Source organism: Nelumbo lutea, chromosome 2, assembly GCF_056320005.1.
Source record: "Nelumbo lutea isolate HS-2025 chromosome 2, American lotus-T2T, whole genome shotgun sequence".
NCBI lineage: Eukaryota > Viridiplantae > Streptophyta > Magnoliopsida > Proteales > Nelumbonaceae > Nelumbo > Nelumbo lutea.
This window is the reverse complement of record NC_142685.1, coordinates 29,244,248-29,259,267: the sequence shown is the minus strand read 5'-3', so window position 1 is coordinate 29,259,267 and position 15,020 is coordinate 29,244,248. Positions and strand designations below refer to the sequence as shown.

At 36.2% G+C, this 15,020-nt stretch overlaps 1 protein-coding gene across 4 annotated transcripts in view; it reads right to left on the bottom strand.

Annotated features, from left to right (window-relative positions):
- The window catches only part of LOC148869499 (hydroxyproline O-galactosyltransferase HPGT3-like), a 49,688-nt gene extending 34,668 nt beyond the window's left edge, over positions 1–15,020 (bottom strand). For 3 of the 4 annotated variants that reach the window (XR_016107696.1, XM_088972100.1, XM_088972101.1), the window contains exons 1-6: positions 14,808–15,020; positions 14,626–14,689; positions 14,484–14,533; positions 14,174–14,364; positions 13,539–13,599; positions 13,310–13,382 (exon numbers count right to left, since the gene is read on the bottom strand). Coding sequence is in view for 2 of the 4 variants with exons in the window: in XM_088972100.1 (XP_088828226.1) it covers positions 13,310–13,382; positions 13,539–13,599; positions 14,174–14,364; positions 14,484–14,533; positions 14,626–14,689; positions 14,808–14,911 (543 nt within the window). In the remaining 2 variants the exon portion in view is untranslated. The remainder of the gene's footprint in view (positions 1–13,309; positions 13,383–13,538; positions 13,600–14,173; positions 14,365–14,483; positions 14,534–14,625; positions 14,690–14,807) is intronic. The other variant, XR_016107695.1, reaches the window with a different exon arrangement.

Sequence of the window (15,020 nt, the reverse complement as noted above, 5' to 3'; positions counted from 1 at the left end):
TCTGCAATGGTGTTAGGAGCATGGGTAGTAGTATCAATAGGAACTAAACCATCAGAGGAAATAAGAGACATACCTGGGTCTGTGTCAATCGAACTTGGAATCTCCAATGAGCCAATAGGGAGTGACATGGGTTCCTTTGTTGTGGAATCAACCTCCCTATGCTGTTGTAGGCACTATCATGTAAAACACTAAGAGATAGGATGCAATGGCGGTGGAAAAGTGGGTGAGATAGGTGGATCAAACACTGGGGTGGACAAAGGAGCTGGAATAGAAAGTGGTATAGGTTGCTCACTTCCTTCCCCAAAACACTCCCCCTGAGAAGAACCCCCCGAGAAAAAAAGGTGTGGATCAAGAAAGTGGCATCCATAATAACATACCGATTCCCAGAGACTAGATTATAACAACAATACCCCTTCTAATTTCCAACATACCCAAGGAAGACACACTTCTTCGCCTTAGGGTCTAGCTTAAAGGTGATGACCAAGAACATGGACAAAGCATACACATCCAAACACCCTTAAAGCGGTGAGGAACAAGAACATAGACCACTTGCTTTAAAGGAATGTCTACAATGCTTTCCAAGTTGACAACCATCACACTCTAAGCTAGACAAACTAATAGACTTAAACAACTTTGGAAACAAAAAAAAAGAAGCAAAAGACAAATGCCCTAAATGATTATGCCAAAGCATAATCTGACTCACCGACTCTAACTCAATGTTCCTGTTGACATGATGACTCTGATAGCTGGGAAGTGTATCAAAAAGATAGATTCCATTCACCTCACAACCACTCCCAATCGTCCTCTTTGATTCCATATCCTATAAAACACAATGACCAGGAGAGAAAATCATTGAACAAAATTCTTTGTCAAGCTACCAATAGATAAAAGATTAGTACTCAGTCTAAGAACATGAAGAACAGAAGGTAGGGTAATGGAATTGATTATCTTGACAGACCCTTTCCCAGTAGTGGGAACATGTTATCCATCAGCAGTGGAAACTCTATCTCTACCAGAACAGAGGTGGTATGATGAGAAAATGGTGGAAATGTTGGTCATGTGTTCTGAGGCTCCTGAGTTTATAATCCAAGGAGGCCCTCCCTTACCTATAGTGGATACGTAATTTATAGTGGCATGTGAACTACTTGTATGTGCAAATGAAGTAGAATGGCTACCTCTTGATCTGCATGCACCTTGCTGTCCACCTAATAATGAGTTGGAACTGGCTATGTACCTCTAATTTAGAAACTTCCCATATCTCTCCAATTCGGCCCTCACTGCAGCTGTTGCAACAGACTATAGAGAGGTTGTAGTAGGTGGTCTTGATAAATCACCAATCACTGTCATATTCGCATTTCCCTTCTTGTTTCTGAGTCGGCTCGGTGCAAGGTGTAGATAAAGCTTTTAGCAAGTATCTTTGGTGTGTTTAGGTTTCTTACATTAGTCACAGATCAGATCCTTCTTGTCTTTCTTCATCGGTTCATTTCCACCTTTATCCCCACTTGGCTATGCTAACCATAGTTGACTACTCAAGGCATGGATTCCTCATCATCACATTCCTCCTACTCTTCTCTCCAGACACAAAGGCATATGCCTGAGAGAGAGTTACACTGTCTTGGGAAAGGATATGCTGCCATGCAATGCCATACTTAGGGTTAAGTCCTACTAGAAACTCAAAAACCTCATTCTTCTCTACCAACTTCTAATAAGTTGTTTCATCTTTGCTACTTTCCCAAACCACTGTCTCCAAATGATCTATCTCCTACCATAAGGTTTTAAGGGCCAAAAAGTAAATAGAGCAGGCTTATCTCCCTACCTAGTAGCAATCATTCGGTTTCTCAATTGGTAGGCTCTAGCAACATTCTCACTTTGTAAATAGGTTTCTGCTACTCCATTCCAAATCTCCTTAGCTATGTTAGCCCATAAAAAGTTCTTACTTATATGGAGCAACATGGAATTGCACAGCCAAGTCATCGCCATGTGGTTTTCCTATACCCACCAGGAGTAGTTAGTTTCAAGTTTCTTTTCCTCACCAGGACATACCCCAATTTCCCCCGAGCACCAATGGCCATCTTTGTAGATTGTGACCATTCTAAGTAGTTCGTACCATCCAACTTGACTGTAATGATGGTCCCAGCCCCAAAGAGGTCTCCAGTACCTCCTCCCCCTGATCCCATTTCACCTACAATTTTTTTTTCAAGTCCACTTCCCTCCATAATTCCTACAATAGATTAGGATATCAATTTGAGATGAAAAGAAAGGTACTTATCTCCTTTAGAAACCCCAAACACCTCCCTGGTAGTGGTACCCTACAAGCCCCTCCTTCCAAAGATTCTCTTTTCCGTAGGAGCAAGAAAAGAGAGAGAGAAGAGGTTGCCGCTCCCTCCAGAGACCTCCAAAAAGGCTAGGATTTGAACCACCCGCTTTAGAAAACCTCAAGGAACCCTGGAAAACTAGAGCACCACTTCCTAGGTCAAAATTGAAGAGTCTTACAAAATCAAAACTCTCCCCCTTTCTCCAATTCTTCCTGATTTTGGTGTTAAACACTAAACCAGCTAAAGAGAATTGCAGATCCACCAAAAAATCAAAAAACTAAGCTTACCTGAAGTCTTCGATCAGCCCTTTACCTCATCATGTAGTCGGCCAATCTAGGGCTGCATGATGGAGCATCTCAAAAGGTCATTAAGCTTGCTCTGATACCAAGTAGAAAGGTTTGAATAATCCGTTTTGAAATAAAAACTGTAAAAGAAAAGAAGAGAAGGAAGAGAAGAGAAGATTTCAGCAATGGAAGAAAGAGAAGAGAGATAGAAGAGAATAGGAGAAGCCAAAATTAGGTTTGGCCACCCCCTTCATTAGATTATACACTTCACAAATAAAATAGAGTACAAAGACAAGTATGCCCTACTTAAAAGCATAAACTAATTGGTCTAAGACCCAATAACTCCCTAACTATGTTATGTAAATAAAAACAAATAAGATCAGCCCAAAACTCAACAAACTTATATGAACTAAGATGTGAAGGCATGTCGGTCATATGGGCACTAGCTCCAAAGTCAACAATTCATGGGCTAGAGGAGGTGGAACAAGAACCTATTTTAGCATATGCACTGGATGGATTACCAGAACCAGATGAGGAGGATGCCTCAATCTTTTCCAAGTGCAACAGGAGACTCCAAAGTTTAGCCATCACATCAAAGGAGTCATGAGAGGGGGTGGACACATTAGAAGACTGACCATCATTACCAACTTGTAGACAAATGAGCATTGCCTTTCTTTCCAATTTTAAACTTTTCCGGTTTCAACTTTCAAGTGAGAATTGAGTTTCCAACATCTTTCCTTAATATGTCTTGGCCTCTTGCAATATTCACAGATGACATCCTTAGTCTTCTCAGTAACAGAATGATTACTAACACTCTACCTGGACTTAGATGACATAAAGGCAGAGTGCTCAATCACAAGGGGTTGCATCACGATTGCCCTTCTACTTTCTTCCCCTTGCACAAGAGAGTAAGCAGTAGCCCAAGAGACAATACCTGCACTAAGAATATGCTTCCTAGTGAAATCAAACTCCAATTTGAAGCCATCCAGAAAGTCAAAGACCCTATTCTCCTCAATGTGCTTCTTGTACTGCTCGCCATATGCAGGACCCTTCCATTCTAGAGCCTTCAAGTGGTCCATTTCTTTCTAAATCCATTGTTCTCTCCCCCTAACGCATACTACAAGCTTCCCTCTGAAGCTAATGTATTCTAGCAATATTGTTAATCTATTAGTAAGTGCGACAACCCCTGTCCAAAATCTAGTTAACAGTTGAGAGGAACATGTAGTTACGAGCAATGTGAGGTTGCATTGAATACACCAGCCAAGACACTACCAATGAGTTATCCTGCACCCACTTTGCAAACTTAGGGTCTTCAATTTCCAGCTTAACATCCTTACCTGCAATGAATCCCAACTTACCTCTCCTTGTATAGTAAATGATACGTAACTTGGGAGAACTCACCCCTAAAAGCTAGCTGTTAGAGGGAGGGAACCCAAGCACATATATACCCCACAACAGCATCCCATTCTACCGATGTTGGACAAATGGATCGTAACATCCCACCACGATTCCGCAGTCCTGGCGCTCACACAGACTGGCTTTGCACTAGTCCACCTAGTCCCGGCCGAACACTGCAATACCGACGTCACCACCTGCGCCACACGATTGCAACTGGGAGGCATAGTGTAGGCTCTGATACCATTTGATACATAACTTAGGAGAACTCACCCCTAAAAGCTAGCTGTTAGAGGGAGGGAACCCAAGCACGTATATACCCCACAATAGCATCCCATTCTACCGATGTGGGATACTTCACATTAGCATCCCATACTACCAACATGGGAACTGGGAGGCATAGTGTAGGCTCTGATACCATTTGATACATAACTTAGGAGAACTCACCCCTAAAAGCTAGTTGTTAGAGGAAGGGAACCCAAGCACGTATATACCCCACAATAGCATCCCACTCTACCGATGTGGGATACCTCACATTAGCATCCCATACTACCAACATGGGACAAATGGATCGTAACATCCCACCATGCTTCCGCAGTCCCGGCACCCACGCAGGTTGGCTTTGCACTAGTCCACCTAGTCCCGACCAAACACTGCAATACCGACATCACCACCTATGCCGCACGATTGCAACTGGGAGGCATAGTGTAGGCTCTGATACCATTTGATACATAACTTAGGAGAACTCACCCCTAAAAGCTAGTTGTTAGAGGGAGGGTACCCAAGCACATATATACCCCACAACAGCATCCCATTCTACTGATGTGGGATACCTCACATTAGCATCCCATACTACCAACATGGGACAAATGGATCATAACAGTAAACTTAACCGATTCAAACCACTCCAAAAAGCTGGTTCCATCAAGTTCTACAATAGTTATCATACCACTAGAAACATCAACATTTCCTGAAAACACATTGGAACCCATCTATACATCATTTGGTGATTTCATACTTTACCAACAACTATCTTGACAACCAAAGAAAACCCCAACACCTAACCGAAACACAAAAAACCCAAAAAAGTTGGTCAAACTCGGTTGAAGGCCAAAAAGCTTGCTGGCAACAAAATAGAAGGAGAAGAAAAAGTCCCAAAAATATTTTAGGGTTCAAAAAATTATGGGATCACTTCTTGTCATTCCCAAGATATAGAATGACCTAAGAGAACCAAGTTTCACTAGAAACTTGAAAAACCCACAACAAATCATAGAGGCATCAAATAGAAACGAGACATATACCAAAATTCATATAAAATCGGGGCAAATCAAACCATGTGATTTTTAGGGATTGCCTCCATTACCTATACAGATTACTGACATCATCTGAGAATAGCCAAACATCAACAATTCATCCTCCGAGCAAAGATCAGCAAAAGAAGATTCTCCCAAGAGCTTCTAGTCACTTTGATAACAAGTTGCAATGTTGAGGGTTTTGTTGAGAGAAGAAGAAGAAGATCCTTGCCTCATACATAGAGGAGAGAGTGTTACTATTCACTCTCTCAAACATGAAATTTATATTATGAAAGATAAATAACATGAAAGCCCTCATATGGGTACTCAAATACAGAAAGCATGAAATGAACCAAAAGACCCTTGCCTCATACAATCTCAACAATTAAAGAAATGAATAGATTTATTATCACCACTTTTGCAGTATACTCAAATATTATTCAGTTAGAAATTTCCAATTCAAGGACTCTATCCATTGCAAGTTTGAGTGTTTTCTATTGTATAAGCTACATTTTGCAGCTTCACAACTCAATGGATTTTTAAAACCAGCATCAACCAGTTGATAGAATTAAACTGTCTTTCAACTAGATAGATTCCCACTTAGCTCCAACTTGCAATCCCTATGGCAAGGAACTTACTAGAAGTCAAGAACATTCTTTGCATGATTTACCAGACTGTTGGACTAGGAAAACCATTTGACAGTTCAGAAAGAATGGAATGGATTCCATCTATTCTTATATACCATAGTCAATTAAAGACTTCTAATAAAAATCTTAAATTGTTAAATGATAACTCATAATGATAGGCTTTTGTGTTATCTTTTTTCTAATATATCAATTTGATTTTAAGATTATTTCTTTAACTTTTCTTTTCTTTTTGTGTGTGTGTGTGTATGTTTTTTGGAGAGAAGAAAGAGGCAAAGTGTTGTTAACAACCCTAGATCTTGACAGAATAAAAGAAAGAGACGCATTGGTGTTCATGCATAAACTCTTTCTAAATGCTCCACTTTCTCAGTTATCAGAATGTTGTTCCTTGAGTTTACACAATGATTGGAGAATGAAAATGAGAAGAAATGGGTCAAATTTTGGGGAAATGATGTCAAGTGTATACAAAGAAGAGAGGAGATAAGGGCAAGACCAGCGAGTAGAACAATTAACTCATTCTTTTGCTAACACAGGACTCCTTAGTCCTTATGCTCCTTAAGTATAGAAGGAAAACCTCTGAGAAATCCAAAAAAGGAAAAAAAAAGACACTGGTTGTCTCAACCTTATTACAATTAGGCCATCACCCAATGCCAGTACCTACTATCCAGGGTCTTGGGAAGGGTGGGCTGCATACAGACCTAATCTCTAGCATTTTTTGCATTCAAAAAAATAATCACTAATTTTTATACAATGGCTGCAAAATAATAGTGCAGTAAAGAAATCAGAAAACACTACTAGCTAGAAGCAGAAACACTAGGGGTGCAACTTGGGCGGGCCCAGCCCGAGCCCAAAATTTTATGCAAACTGGGCTTGGATTTTCAGTCCTCGGGTTGGGTTGGGCTTTTTTATTTTTTGGGTGGTCCCAGGCCTAGCCTTTAGGTAGCCCGAACCCAGCTCAACATATGTGTTATATATATATATATATATATATATTTATGGGCTTCTATAATTTTTCTTTACTAAAATACCCCTCCTCTTGAATTTAGTTCATCTCCATTGAAAGGGCAGAAAATGTAATTAAAAGAACACCATTAAGTACGGTAGAGGAGATGGGCTGAAGGGCCCATAGACTGTCATTTCATGTTATGTTATATTTCTCTTTGTTATGGGCCTTATTCTGGGCCCATACTCTGTAATGTTCTGTTTTTTGTATTTTTCTGCCCACTCAAGGGCCTCTCTGTAATTTATCAAAGATTAACACCTTAATAAAATGTTTAGAGTGTTAGAGTGAGGTTAAGTTCGAAACTCTCACTCTCTAACACTCATAGCCGCCAGCTCTCTTCTCTTCCTCTCTTGTTTGTTTAGTTTTTGTTTTTCATATAATCTCAAAAAGTTCCATACATCAAGTGAACTGTTTTTCAACTTGATATCAGAGCGGGTCATTGCTTGGCGTGTCCCTCATATGGTTCTAGTTCAGCCAACTGCATGAGGAGGTTCTAGGGCAGAATGTTTACATCATTCGCCTAGTTCTTGGAGGTCATTGGAGGGTGCCCAAGTTTCTATACACTTGGAGAAGGGTTCGGTGACCAGGAAGAATCAGAGAGCAAGTTTTTCAACCTGATTTGAAATCAGAGAAAAGGGGTTTCGAAGCTAGCTCAGAGAGCAAAGTGTTCGGCCTGGTTTGAAGTTCAAACCAGAGATACTGTAAGTTGTTTTCTCAGTTCTTTGCTGAGTTATTTTGTTATTTGGGAGGACTGTTAAAGCATTCAAAACACACCTCCATTCGGCCCACTGTTGCTGGACCGATTCTACTCAGAAATTTCTAGGTTATTTTGGAAGTGTAGTTCGGCTGTTATTGGACTTCCAAACTGCTGAAAACTGATCTAAACTAAGTGATACAAGCCTCTACTTTAGTTCAGCTACTTCCTGGACCTAGACGGAGTGTTCTTGAAGTGATTTCTGTTGGTTAACAGTGAAGTGTTGACTGTTGCATACATAGTGTTTGTAAGAAGTCCTCTTAGGTACTGTGGACTGTATTTGTTGTTCTCCTTGGGAAATTATTGTTGGGAACCAAGAATACATATTGTTTGGAGGCCTGTTGATTGTTCCTTGAAGGCTGAATCAGGGTTTCTTCTCCTTGAAAGTGCTGCCACCGAACTTGGTTCTCACGGATGTCAGATCTGAACTGAGTTTGTGTGTTGCTATGTTTGCTATTGTTTCAACTCAATCTGAGTTCTTTGAAATCAGGTCACTTTTGAAGGCTTGCCGAAACCCTAATTGAAGCTGTTACATAATAGACTTCTCAAAAATTGAGAACAAGAGCACTGCTGATCTGTTGTAAGGGAAACTACTTGCTCATTCCTAGATCTCTGCCTTTGATACACTTTGGGATTATGGGTAGGACGAGGAGGTAAAGAAATAGGGGCACTAGGACAAGAGGTATGAAGTGATTGATCCTCCTTTGATTCATTTGGTGAGGATACAGGTTTGTCAAGAGACTCAACTGGGACAGGAAGAGGAAGAGCAAAAACTTGTGATAGACTCTCCCCCTATGGACAATGTCCTTCCTGAGAGAAACCATAAAAAGGAGAAAGTTCATCAAAGTTAACATCCATAGAGACATGTCGGGTGCCAGTCTTTGAATCAAAACAACAATAACCCTTTTGTGTGGGGGAGTAACCAAGGAAGATGCATTTGTGGGCTTTCGGTTCAAACTTATGTCTTTGCACACTTGGAATGTGAACATAGCAGGTACAGCCAAACACACGAAGAGGAATTGGGAAGAGATCCTTGTCTGGATGAAGAAGACAGAAGGGGGATTTAAACCCTAAAACCCTGGATGGAATACGGTTTATGAGATAGGAAGCAGTAAGTACAGCATCACCCCAAAATCTTGTGGGAACATGTGAGGCAAACAAAAGGCTCCTTGCAACTTCAACATGACACTGGCAAGCTGGGCATGATTAACATCTATGCTCAGCTTGAGGGGGAGTGTAGAGGAGATGGGCTGAATGGCCCATAGACTATCATTTCATGTTATGTTATGTTTATCTTTGTTATGGGCCTTATTCTGGGCCCATACTCTGTAATGTTCTGTTTTTTGTATTTTTCTGCCCACTCAAGGGCCTCTCTGTAATTTATCAAAGATTAACACATTCATAAAATGTTTAGAGTGTTGTGAGGTTAAGTTCGAAACTCTCACTCTCTAACACTCATTGCCACCAGCTCTCTTCTCTTCCTCTCTTGTTTGTTTAGTTTCTATTTTGCATCTAATCTCAAACAGTTCCATACATCAAGTGAACTGTTTTTCAACTAGTACATTCAATTACCTCTCACTAAGTCTCACATTTAAGTCATTAAACAAATCACATTCTCTCTCATTGAATCCAACATTTATACTTTTGTTTATCATCATTAAATTCCACTAATAAATCCATACACAATAAGTATTAATAGAATGAAACTTTATATTTTTAAAATAAACATAGAAATGAAATCATATTTTTCATCTAGGTGGTGGGTAAGTAGTTCAACCATTTGGGTCAATTGGATAATTTCATGGTGTTATAAATAAATAATATAAATTTAGAAATATAAAAAAAATACTTTTGTTTATCATGATTAAATTCCATTAACAAGTCCATACACAATAATTATTAATAGAATGAAATTTTATATTTTTAAAATAAAGCTAGAAATGAAATCATATTTTCCATCTAGGTGGTGGGTAAGTACTTCAACCATTTGGGTCAAATGGATAATTTCATGATGTCATAAATAAATAATACAAATCTATAAATATAAAAAATACAAAAAATATAGAAAAAAAGGAAATTTTGAAAAAAAAATTACACGTTTCCATTATTATATATTTGTCATATTAAAAAATAAGTATGATAAAATAGACATAATTTTATTAATGAGGGACATCAAATATACAACTTAAAACTGATCGGAAATCAAACCATCTTCCTATAGGGGATGGGTTAGTTGTTCAACCTTTTAGGTCAAATAGATTAACCCATGATGTATAATTAAAAAATATTTTTTTTAATAATAGTACAAAAAATAAGAAACAGTTTTGGGCACATTTATAATATTATATGCTAATAAAATAAACAAAAAATAAGTATGATAAACAATAATTATTTTATCAATGATATAAATGAAATGCAAAATTTAAAACCAGTTTGAAAATGAAACCATTTCCATATCTAGATGGTAGGTAGGCCAATAATCTAACATTCTAGGTTAATCTATGATGTCGTAAAAATATAAGCTTCGTATAAAGAATTTTGATACAATAAATGTGAAAATAAGAATAACTTTTTATCGATGACGAAAATGGAATATATGATCTAAAATCAACTGAAAAAGAAAAATGGTTTTTCCATCCAAGTGGTGGGTTAGTGGTTCAACTATCCATGTCAAAAGGATCAAAACATGTTGTTATTATTAAATAATAAAATACATAAAATTCTAGAAAATGTAGAAATTTGTCGATAATTTTGGATACATTCTATAATATTATATATTCATTATATAAAAAAGTGTGATTAATGAGAATTATTTTCATTAATGATAGAAATGGGATAAAAATTAGGACAAAAAATAAAGAGCATTAATGTCTAACACATGACCCAACTAACCATGTTAAATGGTTCAATAATTTAATTAGCTAGGTCATCGTAAGCAAGTGGTTTGGTAGAGATGCAAACAGAGCATATTTAGATCTGAATCAGGGTATATTCAAATCTGATATGATCCAAAGATTCAACTGGATCTCATAAACATTGATTCGAATTCGAATCAAATCAAGATGTTGGATATTCGAATATGATATGATTTGATTTAATTTAAAAAAAACAATAAATTATTAAAAGAAAAAGAAAATATAACAGTTGAAATAAACAAACAAAAAATATAAGCATTTTTTCAACAATTTCCATCATATAAAACGTTTACAAAAATTCAATATAAATAACGTATTTATATATAAATAATAAATAGCACATATTATATATAAATAACCTATAAATACTACATATATAAATAATTGATTTGACCACAATATTAAAAACCAGTGTTCAAATAATATATTGGAATTGCATTTCCTCTTGGTAAATAAGTAATTTTTATTATCTCATAAATTAAATAATAAAAAAAATAAAAATATAAAATTTTTATAAATATTATAAAAAATTGAACATGCATTAATATTATATATTCTTCATATTAAAAAAATATGTTTGAAAAATGAGAATTATTGTTAGTAAAGATAGAAATGGCTAAAATACAATGAAAAAAATGAATTAATGTCTTAATCATAGTTCATTTTCTTGGTTAATAAGGTTAACGGTTCAACCAGTAAGGTCATTTGATTGTTGATTATTATCATCATCATCATTTGATAATACCACGTGCAAAAGTAAATGCGAAAATAAAAATTACTTTTATTGATGATGTAAATGGAATACATGATTTAAAATCAACCAAAAAAAGAAAAAATGGTTTTTCCATCCAAGTAGTGGGTTAGTGATTCAACTATCCATGTCAAATGGATCAACACATGGTGTTATTGTTAAATAATAAAATACATAAAATTCTAGAAAATGTAGAAATTTGTAGATAATTTTGGGTACATTTTATAATATTATATATTTATCATATAAAAAATGTGATTAATGAGAACCATTTTCATTAATGATAGAAATGGGATAAAAAATAGGATAAAAAAAAAGAGCATTAATGTACAACACATGACCCTACTAACCATGTTAAATGGTTTAATGATTTAATTAGCTAGGTCGTTATAGGTAGACCTGTTCATGGGCCCCGTGGGCTCGGGCTTGGACTTGCATTAAGCCCGACTTTTTTTCGGGTTGGGCTCGGACTTTCTTAGAAAAGCTTGGCCTGAGCCCGAGCCCGACTTGACACTATATATTAAATAATAAAAATATATTTTATTTAATAAAATATATATACAATATCTTTTCTTTGTTCTTCTCTTTTTTTCCAAGTAATAGTGAGATGTTTATTATTTTTGAGTCTTGAAAGTTTTTAATATAAATAACACTTTTTTATTGAATAAAAAAGAAAAAAAAATCTATTTTCTAATTTATGGCCGGGCTCGGGCTCAAGACCTAGGCCCGATGGTTAGGTCGGGCTCAGACTTGGGCCTAAGTGTATTTTGTTGACACATATACAAAGCCCAGCCCGGCCCATGAACAGGTCTAATTGTAGGCAAGTGGTTTGGTAGGGATGCAAACAAATTGGATTGGATTTGAATTAGGGTATATTCGAATCCGATTCGATCCAAAGATCTGATCGGATCTCATAAATATTGCTTTGAATAAGAATTTGATCAAGATGTTGGATATCCGAATATGATACAATCCAATTTAATTTAAAAATAATAATAAATTATTAAAAGGAAAAGAAAATATAATAGTTGAAATAAAGAAAAACAAAAATTATAAGTATTTTTTCAACTATTTTCATCATATAAGAAGTTTACAAAAATGCAATATAAATAACATATTTATAAATAAATAATAAATAACATATATATTATATATAAGTTATATATATAATTGATTAGACCACAATATTAAAAAACCAATATTCAAACAATATATTGGAATTGCATTTCCTCTTGGTAAATAAGTAATTTTTATTATCTCATAAATTAAATAATAAAAAATAAAAATATAGATTTTTTTATAAATTTTATACAAAATTTTAACATGCATTAATATTATATATTCTTCATATTAAACAAAAATATGTTTGAAAAATAAGAATTGTTGTTAGTAAAGATACAAATAGCTAAAATACAAAGAAAAAAAAAATGAATTTAATGTCTTACCCATAGTCCATTTTCCTGGTTAAATAGGTTAATGGTTCAATCAGTAAGGTCATTTGGTTGCTAACCATCATCATCATCATTTGATATTGCCACGTGCAATGCGCGTACACTTTTACTAGTTTACCTATATACATATATATTTTGCATACATATTTACACAAATACATAAATATATGTATACGTATTTACATATATATATATATATATTTGTATAATTTTAGAGTGAATTCATTGACCAACCTAGGCTTGAGCCCAACCCAAGTGCATCACATTAAAGAGCGGGCAGGGATTGGGTTGGGAAGATCGAGTTTGACCTCGGGTTCGGTCCGAGCTCGAGCCTTAAGCCCAAATTTTAGTGTCGGGCCTAGGTTGACCATAAACCTGGCCCAACCCACCCGACTTGCACCCCTAGAAAACACCATAATAAAATGACCCAACATCTCCTCATGTGATCAAATTTTCAAGATCCAAAGAATTAAATTGTTAGAAACCCTAAAATTCAATAACTTATAAGAATCAAGAAATCCTTCATCTGTCGATTTTCCATATCAATATTACGATCTAAACTATCACCTCGATTAACACTGTCCATATCCAATATTCAAATCAATATGCAAGATAATCACTAAGAAGATCCCAAAATGCATAAAACTGGAACAGAAATACATGAAGAGGATTATATAAAATAGTAATGAATTAGTAATACCAAAACAGCACAGTATTAAGTATTATGGGAAAACCTCCGGCCAATTACAAAACGTATCATCACTCCTCTGTCCTCAAGTTTTCTCAAAGCATCACCTACAATGAATCGCCATCAAAGTGAATATCAAAAAACAGATAACAGAAAACAGGTTGTCCAAGTTCTTAAATAAACTTGATATAAGAAGTCAAAATTGAAATAACAAATAAAATGATGTGGAAAATTAAAATTGAAACATGATATGTAAACAAGAAAAGCATGCTAAAAGGTATTAGAGAAAATCTTTCTTTAACTGATATATGAAAGTAAAATATTCAGTTAAATGATCTATGGGGAAAAGCAACAATTGAAATGGAATTAATGCTGGCGGTGGACTCCGCGCCATGTGTGTGTATGAGCGAGAGAGAGAGAGAGAATAAGCACATCTACCTGAACTTTATACAAATATTCATCAAAATACTACGATCCTCCACAAAAAAAAAAAAAAAAGAACGGTCCCTTACAGTGTGCCAGCACCACAGCAAAGGAAAAGTAGTTTAAATCAGAAGTCGCAAATGAAAACAAGATAATATGCCAAAACGTGAATTCCACTAACAACAGAAAGTTTGAAAAAGTCTGAGACAGTAACGAAATTAAAAGAAGGGGGGACTTGAGTTGAGAATTCCAGCTGACCTTTTGGCATCCAAGATCCTCTAAACATGTTCCGCTTCAAGCGGCTACCAAATCCAGTATATACCCCAATAACGGCCAAAAGCCTCTCCCCTGAAGCAGACCCACTCAGCTGCAACTGGTTCCTGAGGTACCCTTGACTCTTTGCCATCGCCAAGTCCATCTCAGCTTCCACGATCCTTCCTGACAAATCCCTGAAAATGATTCAAACAAAATCATAAATCATAAAGTTAATGAACAGCTTTATAAACACAACGAAACCAAAAAATGCAATTTGTAAAATTGAAGGAAAAAAAAAAAAAAAAAAACTTACTTGCATCCTAGGATCATGAGCTCATCCTTAACCGTAAGGACCTTGGCCAGCTACAACGAAAATTATTTAAATAAGAACATGAAAAGTGGGGAAAAACCCATAAAATAAACTTTGAAATTATTAAACGAAAATCGGGAAGAACCTGTCCTGAGTTCTTCTGAAGAAGGTTAACCAGTAACCTTCTGTTCTCTGAATCTTGCCACAACCTGATTGTTCAAAGATTGTTCAACTAGATAATAACAAAACAAGCGAGGTACGATCGACCGCATGAATTCTAGTAAGAAACTTTAGGCAAGGGAATCAAGTTCGATAAAACAAACTCACCGGCCAGCAACGTAGAGCCAAGCGAGGCAAGACAGTAAGACCATGACGACTGAGGTTTTGTTCGTCTGCAACGAGTTCGACTTCCATTTCCTTTCGTGCTTCATCGTAGTCGCTGAACATTCCTCAAATGGAGAGATGTAAATCTCACCGCACTAGAAATGGGATTCGACCGGGTTGGTAAGCAGAACTTCCGTTTTCGAAGCAGCAGGAAAA